The sequence below is a fragment of the Rhinolophus hipposideros genome, assembly GCF_964194185.1.
Source record: "Rhinolophus hipposideros genome assembly, chromosome: 5".
NCBI lineage: Eukaryota > Metazoa > Chordata > Mammalia > Chiroptera > Rhinolophidae > Rhinolophus > Rhinolophus hipposideros.
The window spans coordinates 64,015,127-64,033,869 of record NC_138051.1 but is presented as its reverse complement, the minus strand read 5'-3'; the positions used below and the strand labels follow the sequence as shown (position 1 = coordinate 64,033,869).

Here is an 18,743-nt window from a genome sequence, read left to right as displayed (position 1 = left end):
ATAATCATATACCTAGTAGGCACTCAACATATATGCATGAATGACCTTCCTTTGGCATGACAGTGGCTATCTACCAGAAACAGACACTGTGGGTGATAGTAAAATGTTAGAGGCATTCCTATTAAAATGTGGAGCAAAATATGGATGCCCAATATTAACCACTATTGTCTAATGTGTACCTAAAATTCTACTCTAGAAAAATATGATAACTATGAGAAGAAAGATGTTACTAATTTTTAATGCGATGGCATCTCCTACTTATGTAAGAAATTAATCACCTGGGAAACGATCACAAGTCATATATACAGAAATTTGACCCAGTAAGAATAAGACATATCTTCTATCTAGGAGCTTGAACCATCCTTTCTCAGGTTTTTGTTCAAAATAAAAAAACCAGGTGTAATTGTGTTCCTTCAATGTTGTTTACCTGCTGGGAACACAGAGAAGAATCAGAGTGGCTCCTGCCTTTTGGCTGAGTGGTGAAGAGAGTGGCGTCCTGTTTATTGACTTTATTGGCTGTAACCAAGGTCTAAGGAGCAAGTTGTCAGTTCTCTTTGAGGGTTATGTTGGGGGGAAGAGCCTTAAAATGCCTCACAGGGAAGGCATTTTTTAAAATTGAGTCCAAATTCACGACTAACAGACAGATTTTAAAGAAGAGGTCTTGAACGTGATTTGTTATTCTAAAATGGGTGATTCACGTGGCCAGCTTTACATTTCACAGCTACAGTGAAAGATGGTGAAAGGAGAAAATTGTCACTTGATAGATTGTGTTATAAGCTAAGATCAGGAGGCTTTTGTTTTAGGGGGGTTAAACATATTGAGTGCTTATTATATAGACCTATCTTATAAAGAGCTGTCTGAAGAAGTCTGTTCAGTTCTAACCTGATTATCCTAATAGGTTTAGTAGGTACAGTGGTCTGCCTATTAATTAACAAATAGTCTTTTTATTTTTAACTTGAACTTTAAGCTCTGATTAAACAATATGATTGATTAGAACACTTGAGACTTGGCCCAAAATTGATGACTTGGGAGCTTTAAAATTGCTTATCTCTATGTTTTCCCTAAGCAAACTATACTCTTAATTCTCTCTGTCTTTGGGGACATAGGGGAGTACCACTCTGTGTCATAATTGTGGTCTCCTTTAGACCTTCCCTCTTCTTATTTTCCTGTAGTTTTTGTATCTTTCTATCCTCTAGGCATGAATCCTCTGCCCTACCTTACAATTGCTTCCATAAAATCCTTTTAGTGTTAGGAGGAAGCCTTACCAATTTCATTTCAAATAATTTATGATTAACTAAACAATTCTTTCTTTTTTAGGATTGTAGAAATCTATAGTAGAAGATTACAAGGTAAATTTTAAAGCTTTTTTTTTTATAGAAAAGCATTTTTTTTCTTAAGGGAAAAATACTTTTTGTTGTTGTTATTGTAAGTGAAATACATATGAGTTATAAAAATTAAAACCTCATAGGAATCTAAAACAAAAAGTCTGCTGCATTTCAAGCCTCCAGAAATCATTGTTGTATTTGTACATTCCTTCACATTTTTATGCATGTACCGACATTTTAAAATCAGTTTATTTTTATTGCATTTAAAAACAGGCCCATATTATATGTAATGGGCTTCACTTTTCGCCCACTATTTTTTTTTACTTAAAAAGTCTTAAACCCTTTTCCCCACATACATGTAATTATCTCATTCGTTTTGCTGGCTGTTTAGCATTCCATTGCATGGCTGGGCTGTGGCTTGATTTAATCAATTCCTGCTCTGCTAGACATTTGGGAATTTTGTAAGCTTTCAAATAGATGTAATGCTGCAATGAATGTATGGTTTCAAAGATTAGTTGTGTATTCAGCACTGGAACTACATTATTCAGGTTAAATCGTTGTTTTTCAGCATTGCTCTAAGTACAATTCAATAACCATACTGTAGGCTCCTTTTTAATCCTGCTGCGAGTTGTTTATTCATGTGCTCTGCTCTACCTCTGTGGAGGTGCTTGTTATCAGTATTCCGTTGGTCTTACTGCACAGCTGAGAGACGGTCGCCATTCTAATCCATTCCCTGCAGTGGTGCTGGAGGGCGCCAGGGCTTCCTGAGCATTCTTCTCCTGTACTGCTGGGGAGGGAATTGAACAGGGGTCTCACGTGGCCCAGGCATCACACAAAGCAAACTGGTAGAACCTGGTGTGTTTTGGCTTTTAAATCTCACAGAAGTCTGCTTTCTAAGATTTCATATATTCTAGAGGCAGCAAAAGCTTTCAGTTGTTTGTGTCACACTCTTCAACTGAGCTCCTTGTTCCATCCACAGTTCAAGAGCGCCTTACGAAACAAATTGCTGTAGCAATCACAGAAGCCTTACGACCTGCCGGAGTTGGAGTAGTGGTTGAAGCAACGTAAGTCCATACGAGTCTATTGTTTGCCTTAATCATGGCATAACGGTGCATGAAAATGACATGCAGAGCTGCTTGGTTTTTCTAGTAAGAAGTGATGCCACACATTACTCTGAGCCCGGAGCCCTTTTACCTCTTTCGTTTAGTGTTGCCAATATGGGAGCCAGGACCTGGGAGACTGTTTCTATTTTAGTTTGTTTGGTGGGGGCTGTAGAAGAGTAGGGAGTCATTAGCTTAGGTGTGGTGATTTGCACAACCAGCAGCGTTTTATGTCTTCTCTTGATTTCTTCTTTAGCTTTGTGTTGCTCCAAGCAGAGTTTTTATAATATTTTGTCACACGTTTAAAAAATGGAGGGAGCTAAGAATGGGTATGAAGGGCAACTGAAGACACTTCTTTAAGTTACGAGGATGCATTATGAGAATTGCATACATCTTGTGGGCCAAGTTCTCATGCATCCTGGCGTGGCATGGGCTCCCTATGTGTATGCTGCCCAGCTTCACCCAGTTGTTAAACTCGCTGTGGTCACTACCCTCTGGGTTCTGCCTGGTGAGACCAGCACATTTCCATACGTCTCTGAACACCTCAGCTAGCGTTGTACTCTCTTGGTCCTAAAGATGGATCAAGGAAGAATTCTGGATTTCTTTTGATCTAGAAGTTGTTATCTCTGTAGACTCCTTGTGTCATTTTCACCCAGGAAGAATATTCCATTTTGCCCCCCTCCTGTTGGATGCATTAAGCACTTGAGCACTGATAAGAATAAAAGCTATACGACTGAGAAACTTAAGAAACCCTTCTAAATAAAATTTGTCTAAGAAGTGACAAACTTGGTCATTCTGAACTCAGTTTAATCAGATTTAATTTTTCAGCCTGCTTTGTATTGTAAAAACCAAATCAGAAACTGTCTGTGCCTCTCAACCCCCTTTGTTGGCTTGTTTTGTAGACACATGTGTATGGTGATGCGAGGGGTACAGAAAATGAACAGCAAAACTGTGACCAGCACGATGTTGGGTGTGTTCCGGGAAGATCCAAAGACTCGGGAGGAGTTTCTCACTCTCATTAGGAGCTGAATGTCAGCGTGTGCCATGTGCTGTGCAGATCACGCTTCTCGTAGCCTTGTTTGTCTGGCCTTAGTCGTTTGTACATTCCATTCTCAGTTGTAACAGACGTGAAACATGCCTCGTCACTGTGTTTAATAATTATTTATTGCAAGTCAAATAAAAATAATTAATAAAGGGGTGGGCCCTCTACTTTCTTCTTGCCATCGTTTAGTGGCAACATTCAAGCAAACTGCCAATAGTGTGAAGTTCTACACACAACATCACTGCCATTCATAGATACCCTGAGCGTGCTGGGAAGGGAGAAGAATGCCTTTATTTTGTTAAATATGTTAAATTGGTTCATAAGCACAGGAGTTGGGAATGAGAGAAAACTGTGACCTATGTGCTGCGTTTTCCACTCCCTAAACAAAAATGGTGTAGTGCGTCAAATAATTTATTGTCCAGTATGCGGCACTGCTCTGCAAATTCAAAGTCCAACAGGCTTCCCTTTAATCATGTTTGTTACACTGCCAGTGACACTTTATTTTTTATATATTTATTTTTTAACTGTCCAGTTGTAACGTTAGTCACGAAGGGGAGGTGGTGAACTATCTATATTTTTTATTTTACTCTGAGTTAAAAAGGCACATGTCTACCTTCTCTTCTTTTTAAAATTCCTGTATAGGGAATTAGTTCCTGGAGTTGTTTACGGTGTATTCTCATGTCAACATACAGGGATTTAGACATTTAACTCTCTGTGCCTTGATGAGAATAGCACACCATTTAGTGTGTAGATACCTTTGCCTTTATTTAAATGCCAGTATTTTGTAAGACTCAGTACTGACATTGCACATCACTCACTTGTCCTCAAAGTTCTACCTTTGGAAGCTTCCTGGGAGCTTAATTTGTGTGTTCCTTGCCGATGCCTCAAAACTTTTTATTATTATTAATCTTATCAAATGTTTTTTCTAAGTATTCCAGAAACTTTTGAGCGTGTCCACCCCTTTCAGGTCCACAGAATCATAGCTTCCATGAACATGAAAGAATGCAGAATGAACTCACTGTGGACTGCGTGATAAACTACGTCCAATGTCTAACGACATTGTCTTGTTGGTGTCTGTGAAGATGTACGTCATTTCCTGGAATGACTGGAAAATACCGGAAGCTCCCATACTGGTTTCCCTTGTGGCCCACGTGGGTCTTGTCTTTAGTGTTCAGTGGTCTAGGTCTGTTAGTCCAGGAAGCTGTCGCCTTATTAATGATTATATTAAAATGTTCTCTACCAGGGCAGTGTGGGCCAAATTCAAACAAACAAACAAACAAGCACCTCAACTCCCCTGCAAAACCACAAACACAATTAATTATTCCATGGAGAAGTTTCTTATTTGGCTGACAGTGCTCTTCCAATTTATCCCATTACCTTAAGAAGAATTAACTACAGTGCTTGCTTTAGCTTTGATCGTCCTGTCTCTGCCACTTTGATGCTGTTTGGCTTAGGATGGGGCACTATTTCTTTTTAAAAATTCTTCCCTACTTCTGTTTCCTATATTTTTCTATATTTAGAGTTTCTAAAGTATGGTGGTGGATGATTTTGAGTTCCTTTGAAAATTGAAGCTAATAGAAACATTATCCTGCTTAATATTCAGACATGGATGTAGAGGTAGAATTAAGCATTCAACTGATGTTTGGTATTTTAAAGTAAAAACATGTGATTTGAAGGACCAAAGAAACTATTAGCTATACATTTATTTTTCTGAGATCAATTGTATTCCTTTTTTAATGACTCTTTGCTCTAACATTTCCTAGAAGTGTTCTCATAGAGTTCTAATGTACCCACAGACTGCCGTCTTACTGGTAAATACGAAGTAATTACCTTGTCTGTTTTTCTTTGGTCGGTAGTACTTCAAAGTTACTTTTTCATATTCATAACCTGGAGTACATTTTGGGGATTTTTAAGAATTTGATGCATTTAAATACACTGTTCAATTAATTTGTTTGAATTTTATGTATGTGTGTGTATATGTTCCTGAAGTTGATTCTATTTAAATTATTAAAGTGTTATAACTTTGTTCTTGTGAAAGTAGTTTTTTTAACCACTAGTATATAGAGAGCAATTAATTTGATTATTTTCATGGTATTCTGTTGTAGCAAAATACCCTTCATAAGGGCTTCTTTCAACCGTCAAGCTATTAGAATATAAATCCCACTGGCAGTACAAATTACCGCAGGCTCTTCGTTTCCCTTTGGTGTTTGGTTTGGGAATTACAGTCCTCATCGCCCTGCAGTAATGGGAAGGGGAGATCTGGGATAAGAGGGAGGAGTCAGAGTGGCCCCCATTTCCCTGTTTTTGTAAGCCTAATTTAGGGTAACTGCAGCCTCCTGAGAACTGGCCCTGCTTTCTGTATGGGAGCAGCTGGGGACGGATTGTCTGTGGCCGGGAGCTAGGCAGGGAATGGAAGAAAGTTTCCCTCCCTCTTCTAGGGAAGAGCCCATTTTGGGCAAAACTTCCAAGTAGGTGCAAAGGTTTTGCTGCCTCTTTCCTGTCAGTGCCTGGCGATCTCATCATACCCTCTTTCTGGGTGGCCTTCACTCAGGTCCCTGATCCACCCAGGAAGGGACAGGCCCCTGCCCTCACTGGCTGTTGGGCGTAGCATGTCCAGGGCTGGGACACTGGAATGCCTGCTGCTCCTGGAAGGACCCTGTAAACTGTGGGGTAGCAAGTCTCATCACCCAAAGTAGGAATGGTTACTGAAATAAAACATTCCTAAAACCTCAACTCTCAGATGTCAATAAAACAATGAGCTGCTCATCTAAGCCCAAGTTGCTGCCCCTGAGTTTATTCACTAAAGATTGATAGGCTGAGTTTCCTGTTTTGTCACTTAGGGGAGGAGGAGCAGTGTCACACAGCAAAGGTTTTAGAGAAGGCTGTCAACACAGAACAGCTGGATTCACCATGATGGGCCTGGGTCCTTCTGCTGAAGGTGAGGAGAGGGTTTCAATAGATGAATTCAAGGCAAGTGTCAATACCCGACAGCCCCAACCCTCCCAGAGGCACTTGCTCTATGTTGATTTTAATCTTCATTATGGAAAAATAAACACGTACAACAGTGGACAGTACATGAGTACATGACCCTGCATGTACCTATCACCCAGCTTCAATGAGTCTCTACTCATGGCCATCTTCATTCCGCCATACCGCATATCCCCACTGGATTATTTCAAAGCAAATGTTTCATCCATAAACATTTCAATTATCCAAAGAAGAAGAATCATTTAAAAAAATACCATCCATTATCACATAAAATATCAATGCTTTTATCTCAAACGTCCAGTCAGCATTCAATTTTTCCCTATTGTCTCATGCTTTTTTTATATAGTTTATTTGAATCAAGGTACAAATGAGGTCCATACATTGCAATTAATTGATCTGGGTTTTGTTCTTTTAATTGTGGTAAAAAAACACATTACAAAAAGTTTACCGTCTTAATCATTTTGAAGGGTACAGTACAGTAGTAACTGTATGCACATTGTTGGATAACAGATCTCTAGAACTTGAAAAACTGAAACCCTATACCATTGAACAACTCTCCTTTGTCCTCTCCTCCCAGCCCCTGGTAAGAACCATTCTACTTTCTGTTTCTAAGAGTTTACTACTTCAGGTACCTCAGATAGGTAGAATCATGCAGTGTTTGTCTTTTTGTGACTGGCTTATTTCACTTAGCATAACGTCCTCAAGGTTCATCCACATTATAGCGTGCAACACAATTTGCTTCTTTTTAAAGGTTCAATAATATTCCAGCATTTGTAAATACTATATTTTCCTTATCCATTCATTCATTGATGGACATTTAGATTGCTTCTACCTTTTGGCTACCGTGCATAATAATAATGCAAAGAACACAGGTGTGCAAATATCTGAAGATCCTGTTTTCAATTCTTTTGAACATTTACCCAGAAGAGGGATTGCTGGATCATATGGTAGTTCTTTTTAAAAATGTTGTGAGGAATCTCTATACTGTTTTCCATAGTAGCTGTACCATTTTACATTCCCACTAATTGTGCACAAGGGTTCCAATTTCTCCATTTTCTGACCAAAACTTATTATCCAGTTTTTTTGATAGTGGCCATTCTGATGGGTATGAGGCAATATGTCATTGTGGTTTTGATCTGCATTTCCCTGATTAGTGATGTTGCGCATTTTTTCATACGTATGTCGAACATTTGTGTATTTTCTTTGGATAAATGTCTATTCAAATCCTTTGCTCATCCTTAAATCAGGTTATTATTATTTTTGGTCATTGTTGAGTTGTAGGAGTTCTTTATAGGTTAACTCCTTGGCAGATAAATGGTTTGCAAATATTTCCTTCTATTTTGTAGGTTGCCTTTTCACTCTGTTGATTGTTTCCTTGGCTGCTCAGAAGTCTGATGTAATCCTAGTTGTATATTTTCACTTTTGTTACCTGTATTTTTGATGTCATATTCAGGGAATCATTGCCCATTCCAATATCATGAAGCTTCCCGCTATGTTTTCTCCTAGAAGTTTTATAGTTTCAGTTTTTACATTTAGGTTTTTAATCCATGTTGAGTTAATTTTTATATATAGTGTAAAGTAAGGGTCCAGCTTCATTGTTTTGCATGAGTATACCGAGTTTTCCCAACACCATTTGCTGAAGAGACTACCTTTCCCCATTGTGTCACCCTGGCACCTTGATCAACTATGATTTGACCTTACCTATGAGGATTTGTTTCTGGACTATTTTGTTCCATTGGTCTATATATCTGTCTTTATGCCAGTACTACATTATTTTGATTACTGTAGCTTCATAGTATGTTTTGAAATTAGGAAGTGTGAGGCTTCCAGCTTCATTTTTCTTTCTCAAGATTGTTTTGGCTGTTCAGGGTCCTTTGAGAATGTATATGAATTTTAGGATTTTTTAAATGTTTCTGCAGACAATGCCATTGGGATTTTCATAGGGATTGTCTTAAATATATAGATTATTTTTGGTAGTATTGACATTGAAACAATATTAAGTCTTCCAATACATGAATGTGGGCTATCTTTCCATTTATTTGTGTCTTTAATTTCTTGTAACAATGTTTTGTAGTTTTCAGTGTACAAGTCTTTCACTTCCTTGGTTAAGTTTATTCCTAAGTATCTTATTCTTTTTAAGAAAAATAGACTAATTTTTTTAGAGAAGTGTTAGGTTCACAGTAAAACTGAGTGGAAGTTACAGAGATACCCCATAAACCCCCTGCTCCCACACATGCACTGCTTCCCTTATTATCAATACTCCCACCAAAGTGGAACATTTCTTACAATTGATGAACCTACATTGACACTTCATAATTACACAAAGTTCATAGTTTATATTAGGGTTCACTCTTGGTGGTGTACGTTCAGTGGGTTTGGACCAAGTTACCATGACATGTATCCATCATTGTAGTGTCATACAGAGTAGTTTCCCTGCCCTGAAAGTCCTCTGGGCTCCATCACCTATGCTATTCATCACCTATTTTATTTCATATTTTTTAAATTAAAGTTTACTGGGTGACAATGGTTAGTAAAGTTACACAGATTTCAGGTGTACAATTCTGTAATACATCATCTATATATCACATTGTATGTACACCACCCAGAGTCAGTTCTCCTTCCATCACCATATATTTGATCCCTTTTACCCTCATCTACCACTCCCCTCCCCGCTTATCCTCTGGTAAACACTAAACTATTGTCTGTGTCGATGAGTTTTTATTTGTTTGTCTTGTTCCTTTGTTGTTTTCAGTTTTATATCCCACATATCGGTGAAATTATATGGTTCTCGACTATTTTATTCTTTTTGATGCTATTGTTAATGAAATTGTTTTCTTAATTTCCTCTTTGGATTGTTCGCTGGTTCCTAAATCTCTTTAAAGCTATGGAGTCACCCCTTTCTCCCTCTCCCCCACTTCTTTTTTACAATTTATTTGGTCATTTGCTTTTGGAGAAGCTTGGTGATTACCCCAAGAGACGTTAGCTGCCGGACTGTCTGTGGCTATCTGAATGAGGTGAAACTTCAGCTAAGCAGAGGAAAGAAAGGTCAACCTCTATTGCAACACTTCTCCACGTCCTAAACTCCTACTCCTGAAGCAGCCCAGGTTGACCTGGTACTGCTCAGCCTTTCACTTGGACACAGCTCTTTGTTTTGTAACTCAGAGTCACCCTCCCAGGTATGGAACAGAGTTCATTCCTTTTTTGTGGGGGTGCGGGTCTGTCCTTTCTGGGCTGGCTTCCGTTTGCAAACAGCTGCCACATGGCTTCCTTGGCTTCAGTGTGGTGGGTTCCTTAGCTGCCAACATTTTGGTTAAGGTAGAAGTGTTATTATAGGACTGGAAGTAGTGAATCATACAAGACGTGACATCACTTTGGGGGCCTGTCCCTGTGGAATTCTAAGGTCTAGGTTGGATAGTAAAAGTGCTTGGGTTTCTGACTTCTTCAGTTCCATTTCCATGGCTCTCTGAGTAAGAATGCCAGAGTCTGGCTCACCTGGGGTGGGGAGGGAAGTGACACACCAAGTCCTGTATTTAAGCAGCTTTCTGTTTACAAATCTTGTTAGGAGAACTCCTAGCACACGCATTACACCAGCCCTAATACGTCCATCCATCTTTCCTGTTATTTCTTCATTCTCCTGTTTGGTTTGAGCAATGTGTCCACAACTCTGACCTTCTGAGAAATACTTGAACTTCTGGAACTGGCTGTGCTGCCCAGAGAGATGTAGTTTGACTGTTTGTCAGCGTTCAAAAGTCTGTGTTGAGGGAGTCCTGTGACGAAATGCCTGGGTGTGTATAAAAACATCCTCTGAGGCTGTCGCGCTTAAGCTCTGTTGATTTTCTCCTGATTTTAGTTTCTTCTCCTCCCTCCCTTTTCCGGATCTTTTCATGTTTGAAAATACGCTAAACAAATAGACAAATGAGATATTTTCCTTTCCAACTTGTCTTTTTGTAGGATTTCCTGTTATATGTGTGCTGATGATACTAATTTTTACAGTAATATTCTATCTTGACTAGTAAATTTCTTTATGGAGATTTTTCTCTTTGCAGAGCCATTTCATGTCTAAAATCAAGGGATAGATTGACTAGGAAACAGAAAAGCTAGTAAATAAAAATCAGTTTAAAATGACTAGCAGGGTTCACAGAATTATTTCATGTTGGTCTTTTGGAAAATACCTTTAGCCTAGGACAACTAATCTCACGGCAAAATTTCTCACTTCTCATTTCTGGGTATTTCTGAAAGCTGATTGACCTGTGAACAAGGAGCACGTGAAGTTTTTCTCCATATCTTATCTGGCCTCTTGCTCAGCAGTTGTCAAAATCACCTCATAATGAGGGGGCAGGAGGAGAATGACTTCTCATGTCAATGCTTGAATATTTTGTTAACAGAATTTCCATATAAATTTAATATTTCAAAAATAATTATAAAATAAAAAGTGTCTTGTACACTTGAGGAATAAACAGGTCAACAATGAGTTCTCATGGCCTTTTTCACTAGAACACTGTAAAAAAGATTAAAATCAAGGTGAAACCCTGAATTCTGAGAACTGAAAATTTATGTTTCCTACATTTTAGTTTTTTGGGATGGAAGAGAAATCTTCCAGATGTAATTTTTTCTTTTTTGCACGTGTGTGTGAGTGTGTGTACTCAAATCTGGAAAACTTGTTATAAGGCGCTACTTATTTTTTGTGGAGTATATTAAACTTTTTATAGTACTTTCCACAAGTATTATTTTCTCAACAGCTTTCTTAAGTAAAGGCCATTTCTATTTTATCAGTGAGCAAGTTGGGGCTCAGGGAGGATTAAATGACTTGCATCACCGCCACTGGGTTAATGAGCAGAGGTTCCTATTTTGACTCCCCATCTGTTGGTCTTTCTGTTGACTGGGCCCAGACTGTCAGATCACCTCTAGCGAACCATTGCAGCTGGTCAATCTCTACCAGTTGACCTCTGTAACTCTGAGCACCTGCTCTTTTGAATTGGAATCAGATTTTTGAAGATGTATGCAATCAGCTTTGCCCTTTGAACTCCAAAGTGCTACTGGAAGTCACTTGAAGATAGGAGTGTGAGTTGGCCATCTATAATTCCATCTGGTCACACAGTCTTAAAATCTCACTTAAAACAAAAAAATTATTTTTTAAACTGATAATACATGTACTTAGCACAAAATTCACAGCACACTAGGATACGAAGAAAAGGCTTACCTCCACCTGTGCCCTCAAGTGAGCCAGGCAACTGTATGTATCATCAGGGATATGTTATGAAATGCTTTACTATAATTGCAAAATGAAAACCCTCCTCTCCTCCATCCTGGCTGACTGTATGTACTTCTTAACGGCAGAACGTGTGGCTCTAAAGTGGTGAGTAGTTTCTGTAACTCTCAGACTGTACGATCCATTATGATTATTATGTCTAATGTTCTTTTTAAGTCAATGTTACATACTGTCTCAGAAAATTTCTTCGCAAAACTTCTGCCAAAAAATGTGTTCCCATTACAGAACTTTAACTACTTTAGCAAAGGAAAAGGGCTTCCGGTGAGCTGAGTTGTCTACAGCAGAGATTCTTTTAAAATTTGGTTTTCTTTCGCTTTTCACCTTTTTTGAATACGTATGCATTTGTTTGTATGAAATGTAAAAGCACAAAAGGATATACAGTGAAAAGTCTCTGTCTCCAGTGACCTAGTTTCTCTCCCAAAACTCACTGTTGTTTTCTTTTTTTACCACCTTCTTATGTATATTCCTAGTGATAGTTAAAATATATACAAGCAAATTCATATACACACACTAGTGTTTATATATTACATATAATTATTTCTGTTTGCTTATTTAAATCAGGGATTCTTGACCATGTATGCCCATTAGAATCACTTGGGGAACGTTTAGACATTGCGTGTGCCTACACTCTATGAAGACCTATTCATCATCTGTAATTTTATTTTGAAAAAAACTTCCCTTGGTTTTTCTGGTGGGCTCCCCCAGTTGAGAACCACTAGCCTGAGATACAACGATTCAGACCTGTGGAACCCATCAGGAAGCCACTGGGCCCAAACCCAGCCTATTTGGGTAGGACAACAGCTGCATGCATCACTCTGTGAGCAATTGGTTCCACCATCCACTGTTAAGGGCATCTGCAACCACTCAGCTGATAAGTCTAAAGGTAAATTGCCTCTTAAAAGGGACTGTCTCCAGATTAATATAATCAGTGCTACAATTACCTGTGTATAAATAGCTTAGTTCTCTGGTCTGATTTTTCTAAACATATCCTATTTTCCCCTCCTGATTTTTATAGTTGTTCATTACAGAAAACAGAAAATACAGTAAGGCATAAAGAAAAAGACTAGGTACCCACAATTATATAGCCCAGAGATAACTGTTATTAACCTTTGTTTCGTTTCACTTACTTTCTAAATTGTGCATGTTATTTGTACAATTTAAAAATGTTATTTGCACAATTTAAAAAGTAAGGAAATAAAACAAATACTACAGAAACGTATTTAAAGCAAATGTGTAGTAGTATTTAAGGCAAATCCATCCAGACATTATATCATTTTATCTGTATTTACTTGAGTGTGTAACACTAATAGTTAAAGGGTAAGGAAGGTTTTACACACACACACACACACACACACGCACTGTGACATCCAAAAAAATCTACAATGATTACTTAATGTAACACCCATTTTGCATTGACCTTTTCCCAGAATGTCTCGAACTTCTTTTTAGAATTCATTACTAACACTTTGATATATATATATATACACTCTGTCAGTCTTTGCCACCTCCTTACCCTCTACCCCCGTAACTATCTATAACACTTTGGATCCTGTAAAGTACACATAGCCTTTTCCTCTCTTATGTTGGTATCTCATACGGGTAGGTCTTGTAGCTTTGTTTAAATGGTTACGTGACATTTCATGGTAGAAATGTCATACTGTATTGATCATTTTCATAATGATGGACTTTTTGGGTGTTTTCCAGTTTTTTTGTCATTATAAATAATTCTATAGTAAAAAATATCTGTTTCCCAAGGATGGGGTTCTAGGTGTGGATTTACTGGGACACCTCCTTTTCTTTTTCCCCTTCCTTAAGTAACAAGAATGGATGGTCTCAAATGAGCTAATCAACCCGCCCCAACCCCTACAATATACAGATATCTTCTTATATGTAACTGTCTTATAGCTAAAAGTTTTATAGCACACAAATGAATTTCTTCTTTGACCTAGGTGTAGCTTTGCACCTCATTTATCTTGGCACATTCACATTTTTAAAAATTTAAAATAAAACAAAAATTTTACTGTGACAATTATAGGTTTATGCACAGCTGTAAGAAACACTACACAGAGATTCCTTGTATGCTTTGCTGGGTTTCTCCCAATGCTAAATTTAACAAAACTATCATAAAATATCACAACTAGATGTGGGGACAAAGCCCCAAAAAACAGTTTCCAGGCTCTCGGCCTCACATAGAAAGGTGCTGGCTCGGGTAGTAAATGGCCATCAACTGTAATCAGATGGCCATCAGCTGTGGCTAGTTGGCCGTCAGCTGTAACCCGTAAGCCATTGGCCACTAATATAACTGCTGTGGTTATGCTAGCAGAAAAAAATGGGGGCTAGCAAGATGGTGGCTGGCAAGCGCGGACTGCTGTTAGGCAGATTATGTAGATCCTGCTTCCTGTGTCTCCAGCCTAGCCGCCAGTGAGAATATATTGGTTTGACTCCCCTATCTATGGCTCCGTGGGTGTTCCTTTTTGGCCTCACCATGTCCTGTGTTCTTATATGGGGAGCGGGACCAGAGGCCCCGCCGGACGCCCTGCACGACAAATGGCGCGGCAAGCAGGGTCCCCTGCGCGACACTGGGATATTGACATTGATACAATTCACTAATCTTGTTCAGATTTCTCTAGTTTTACTTGTACTTGTGCGTTGTGTGTATGTTATTTTATACAATATTATTACCTGTGTGGGTTGGTGTGTTTACCACCACAGTCAAAATTGGACAGTTCCAACACCACAAGGGTCCATCATATTGCCTTATTAAAATCTCACACCACGCTCTTCACATTAAAAAAAAAAAAGTCTCTTGATAAATATTCCAAATTTCTTCCTGGCAAGGAATTACCAGAATTGAGTATCATTCTAAAAATGTAATATATTACTAGGTAGACAATATTTTCACTGTCCTAACTCTATGTTAAAGTCTTTTAATACATCTATTATCAAATTGGGTCTCAAAGAGTATTGCAAATACTCTCCTAGAGGATATGGGGCAGACATTTCTTTCATTCCTCTAGCTGTCCAATACTTCAAAACACTGTTTTCAGCAAAAAATGAAATCACTGAAGCTACCAAATCCAATAAGCATACAGACTTCTACCTTTAACAAAGCTGGTACTAACTTTATAGAAATACTACCCTTGGGGTTGAGGCAATAATATTTTGCTTAATGGGGTTTTTTGGCTCAGGGCAGCCTGGAAGACTTTTGCTAAAATTTTTTCTAAAAGAAATGCAATCTGAATCAAAGGATACTTACTTACCTTTTCTAAGTCCAGTTTAATGAAAAATTATTTTCTTCAAGTAGAGGTAATTTCTCGAAGAGGGGTCTTCTCAGTCTCTCTCTCTGAGAAACGAGCATACTCTTTCTGCTCATTACTAGTCAGGGTAATCCAAGTCGGCATGCCATGCTGGTTCCTTTTGTAGGGTTGGAATTCTTACTGGTCCACAGTGAGTCAGTGGGCCATATACCTTTTCTTATAAGCTCTCTTTTCTGCTAAAGGCAGAGCATTGCTGAACTTGGAATTGAGGAGTCTATAAACAACAATACAGGGATGAACTTGGAATAGAGGGAATGTAAACAAGAGTGTGGGGAGTAGAGTGACAGATGACAGGTGGAATTAGAAGGGACTGTCCAAATATAGCATGGGGAATTTATTGGGCCAGAAATGTAATTTATGATAAATCATTCCCCAATTAGCCTGGAAAAATTAACACGTATGATGCAGAGACGACGCAATTTAGCCGTGTAGTCATGAACATTTTAGATCCAGAAGTCATTTATGGAGTATAAGCAAAGAATATCAGATTCTGAAAGACCCCATATATTTTTTTCCATTTAAAACAATGATAAATGTATATTTCTTTTGCCCTAACAATTCTACTTTTGGGAATTTACTTTCTACGTGTATTTGTATATGTGTGAAACTGACATTTGTGTACAAGGTTATTCATTGCTGTATTGTCTGTAATAAGAAAGCTGTTGTTTATAAGTCAGCTCTAAACCCAAAGTATGTGAAATGAGCACATGTGATTTGGGTTGTGATTTTTATAGTCCTCCACCCAGAGATAGATCAGGTTCTGATGCATGATCCATGTTTGTCTCTTGGGCTTACACCAAACAAAGTTCTATGTTTGGGCAGGACACTTGGTTCTTGATGAGAACCCTTCAAAAGGTTGGTTAGTATCTCGTTCTAAGAGGTGCTTGTGGACTTGGAATCATGGCGTTCTTCATTCTCTTAAATATTAGAGATTGGAGCAGGGAGATTTGAGGGAATTTGTTATTTGATAAAATGTTCTAGATGAGGTGAGGGATGCAGAACTGTCCTCCTCACCCTTTTTCTCTCACTCTTTTCCCTTAGAATTGAAAACCAAAGGCCTACACTCTACCTTATGTAAAAGTCACATGAGGTATTATGACTTGGAAGGGAGGTTCAGAGCTGAGTTCTTGTAATTCTGAATAGACTATTTATTTTTAAAGCAACATCTGTGTTTCATAATCTGTTTTATAGATATGTAATTGCTCTGATAATTTGCAATGTACCGGGTTTGGGGAAGATCATTACTGGGACACAGAGTTCCCCTTCTTAGCTTTTAAATACATGGCACAAAATGAAATGAAGTATAAGGTAGAAACAGATCCATGGAATGCTACTTGTCTCTGTGTGACAAATATTTACATAGTCATCATTTCAACACTGATTACTGAATTAACTAAAAATTGTGAGATAAACTCTATCTTGAGAGGAAAGACTATGAGTTAAATCCTCACCTGTCAGGAACAGTTTAGATAACATCTAAATTGATCAATCAAGAAAGAGCAAGTAAGCACAATTTTTAGTTAAGTAACTACAAGAAGAAATAGCTAAATGACTTTTAAGGAGTTGTCTCCTTAAGTGGGGAGGTGGTGGAGGGCTCCTGCTTAAATTATAAGCCTTCTGTCACTATTAAATTTTAAAAATATTAGGTGCCTGTACTTATTTGTTAAAAGTTAAAAATATATCTATATTTTTATCTACGTATATGGAGCCAAGAAAATAAGGGTAAGTATAGTATCTGTAACGACTATTTGAAGTTTCCTTGAATGTTACAAACTGAAGTAATGTTTTGGGGGAGAAAAGGATAAAAGTGAAGTATGTGAATTCTTGGATGAAATAAAAGACTCATTGCTCTCATCTAACCTTATGTAACCTGAATTTTTGCATCTTTATTTTTCTGTAATTCATAGGCCTTCTGGTGTTCTAGATCAGGGGTTGGCAAACTTTTCCTGCAAAGGGTCGATAATAAATATTTTAGGCTTGGCAGGTCACACAGTTACTGTTGCAACTACAGGTGAACCTTGAACAATGCAGGGGTGGGGGATTTAAAAGCGCCAACCCCACACAGTCAAAAATTTGTTTATAGCTCTATCTATGTCTTGCCCAGGAACTAATCCTGAAGCTGTGGCTGGTGGAAGGATTTCAAGCAGGGAAGTGTAGGTTATAATCAGAGTTGGAGGACAGACAACATAAAGGGCTGTGGCATAAATTCTGGGAGGATAATGAGGCCCAACTGGATCGGTGGCAGTGAGGGCTGAGAAGAGAGAATAGCAGAGAGATTTAGGGAGTAGACCCTGAAAAGTTCGTCTGTGAATGGCTGAAGACAGTCAGTGTAGGACAATCCCGTTTGGGGGCTTTGGTGTCTGGGAATCACAGCAGTGCTGATCCCTGAGATAATGATAAAAGAAATGGGCATTTGGAGTCTTCGGGACTGGGGGTAGGGTGGGCAGTGGAGCCTTCAGTTAAACATGTTCATTGAAGTCCCCATGGGACAATCAAGTGCGGATATCGAGTAATTAAAGTTTAAGAGCGAGGTCTGGGCTGGAGGCAAAGATGTGAAAGTCAAGTGCAGACCAGTTGTTGCTCAAGTTGTTCTTGGAGCTGAAACCAGCCAGGGAGAGGGTACAGAGTAAGGAGATTGGAGAAACAAACGAGAGCTCCCCAAAGACTACTGACAATTAGGACTCAGGGAACCATGAGAGATGGATGTGCCTGATGTCAAGGATGGGGTTTCCAGAAAGAGAGAGTGTGAGAAAATCAAGTAGGATGTGTGTAAATACATATCTATGAGAATGTTTATTCTCAAGTTGTTCATAATATTAAAAGGTTGAAATAAATATCCAATGACAGGGACTAAATCATGTCATGACCATATGATAGAATAGCACGCAGTTGTTAAAATATGAACAATTTATATATATATAAAGCATTGGCAGCAAATACATTAAAATTTTGAGTAAAAGAAAATATTATTTCAGTATTCATTTATTATTTATTTCGTTTTCATTTCAATTTTCTTATTTGCCTTCTTTCTTTTCCAAATTCTGTGCAATGAACTTGCATTACCTTGGTAAGTAAACTCATCTGAGAAGCAGGGCAATACTACCCTGTTTCCCTGGAAATAAGACCTGGCCAGACAATCAGCTCTAATGCACTTTGGAGCAAAACTTAATATATTAATTATATTATTATAATAATATAATATTATTATATAATATTATATTATATTATTACATTATATTATTATATTATATTACATTACATTACATTACATTATATTATAAAACCGTGGTCTTATATTATAGTAAAATAAGACTGGGTCTTATATTAATTTTTGCTCCAAAGGTGCAGTAGAGCTGATTGTCCGGCTAGGTCTTATTTTCGGGGAAACACAGTAGAGAAGTGCCCAGTGGATTAGGTAATGGGGACGTCATTAGCCTGGTGGTGCCCAAGCTGCTTGAGGAATGAATGGGAAGAGAAGGTGTAGGAACAACAAATTTAGAGTCCTCTTTGAAGGGGATGGCTACCAAGGGAAAGTGAGACAAAGGAGGCCATATGTAGAGTGGCTGAAGAGCTGAGGGAATTCCTTTCTCAGGTGGGAGAGCCTTGACCAAGTTCTTATGTTAAAGAAAAGCAGGGACTCAATGAGAAGGAAGGAAGTGGGGTCTAAGAACTCATTTTAGGTATGACTTGTGGGCAGGATAT

At 38.3% G+C, this 18,743-nt stretch overlaps 1 protein-coding gene across 1 annotated transcript in view; it reads left to right on the top strand.

Moving 5' to 3' along the window:
• GCH1 (GTP cyclohydrolase 1) overlaps window positions 1-5,493 on the top strand; it is a 38,514-nt gene extending 33,021 nt beyond the window's left edge. Inside the window, exons 4-6 of the mRNA XM_081048333.1 lie at window positions 1,318-1,349; window positions 2,305-2,389; window positions 3,328-5,493. Coding sequence (XP_080904459.1) covers window positions 1,318-1,349; window positions 2,305-2,389; window positions 3,328-3,454 — 244 coding nt within the window. The 3' untranslated portion in view covers window positions 3,455-5,493. The remainder of the gene's footprint in view (window positions 1-1,317; window positions 1,350-2,304; window positions 2,390-3,327) is intronic.
• Window positions 5,494-18,743: the final 13,250 nt, after the last annotated feature.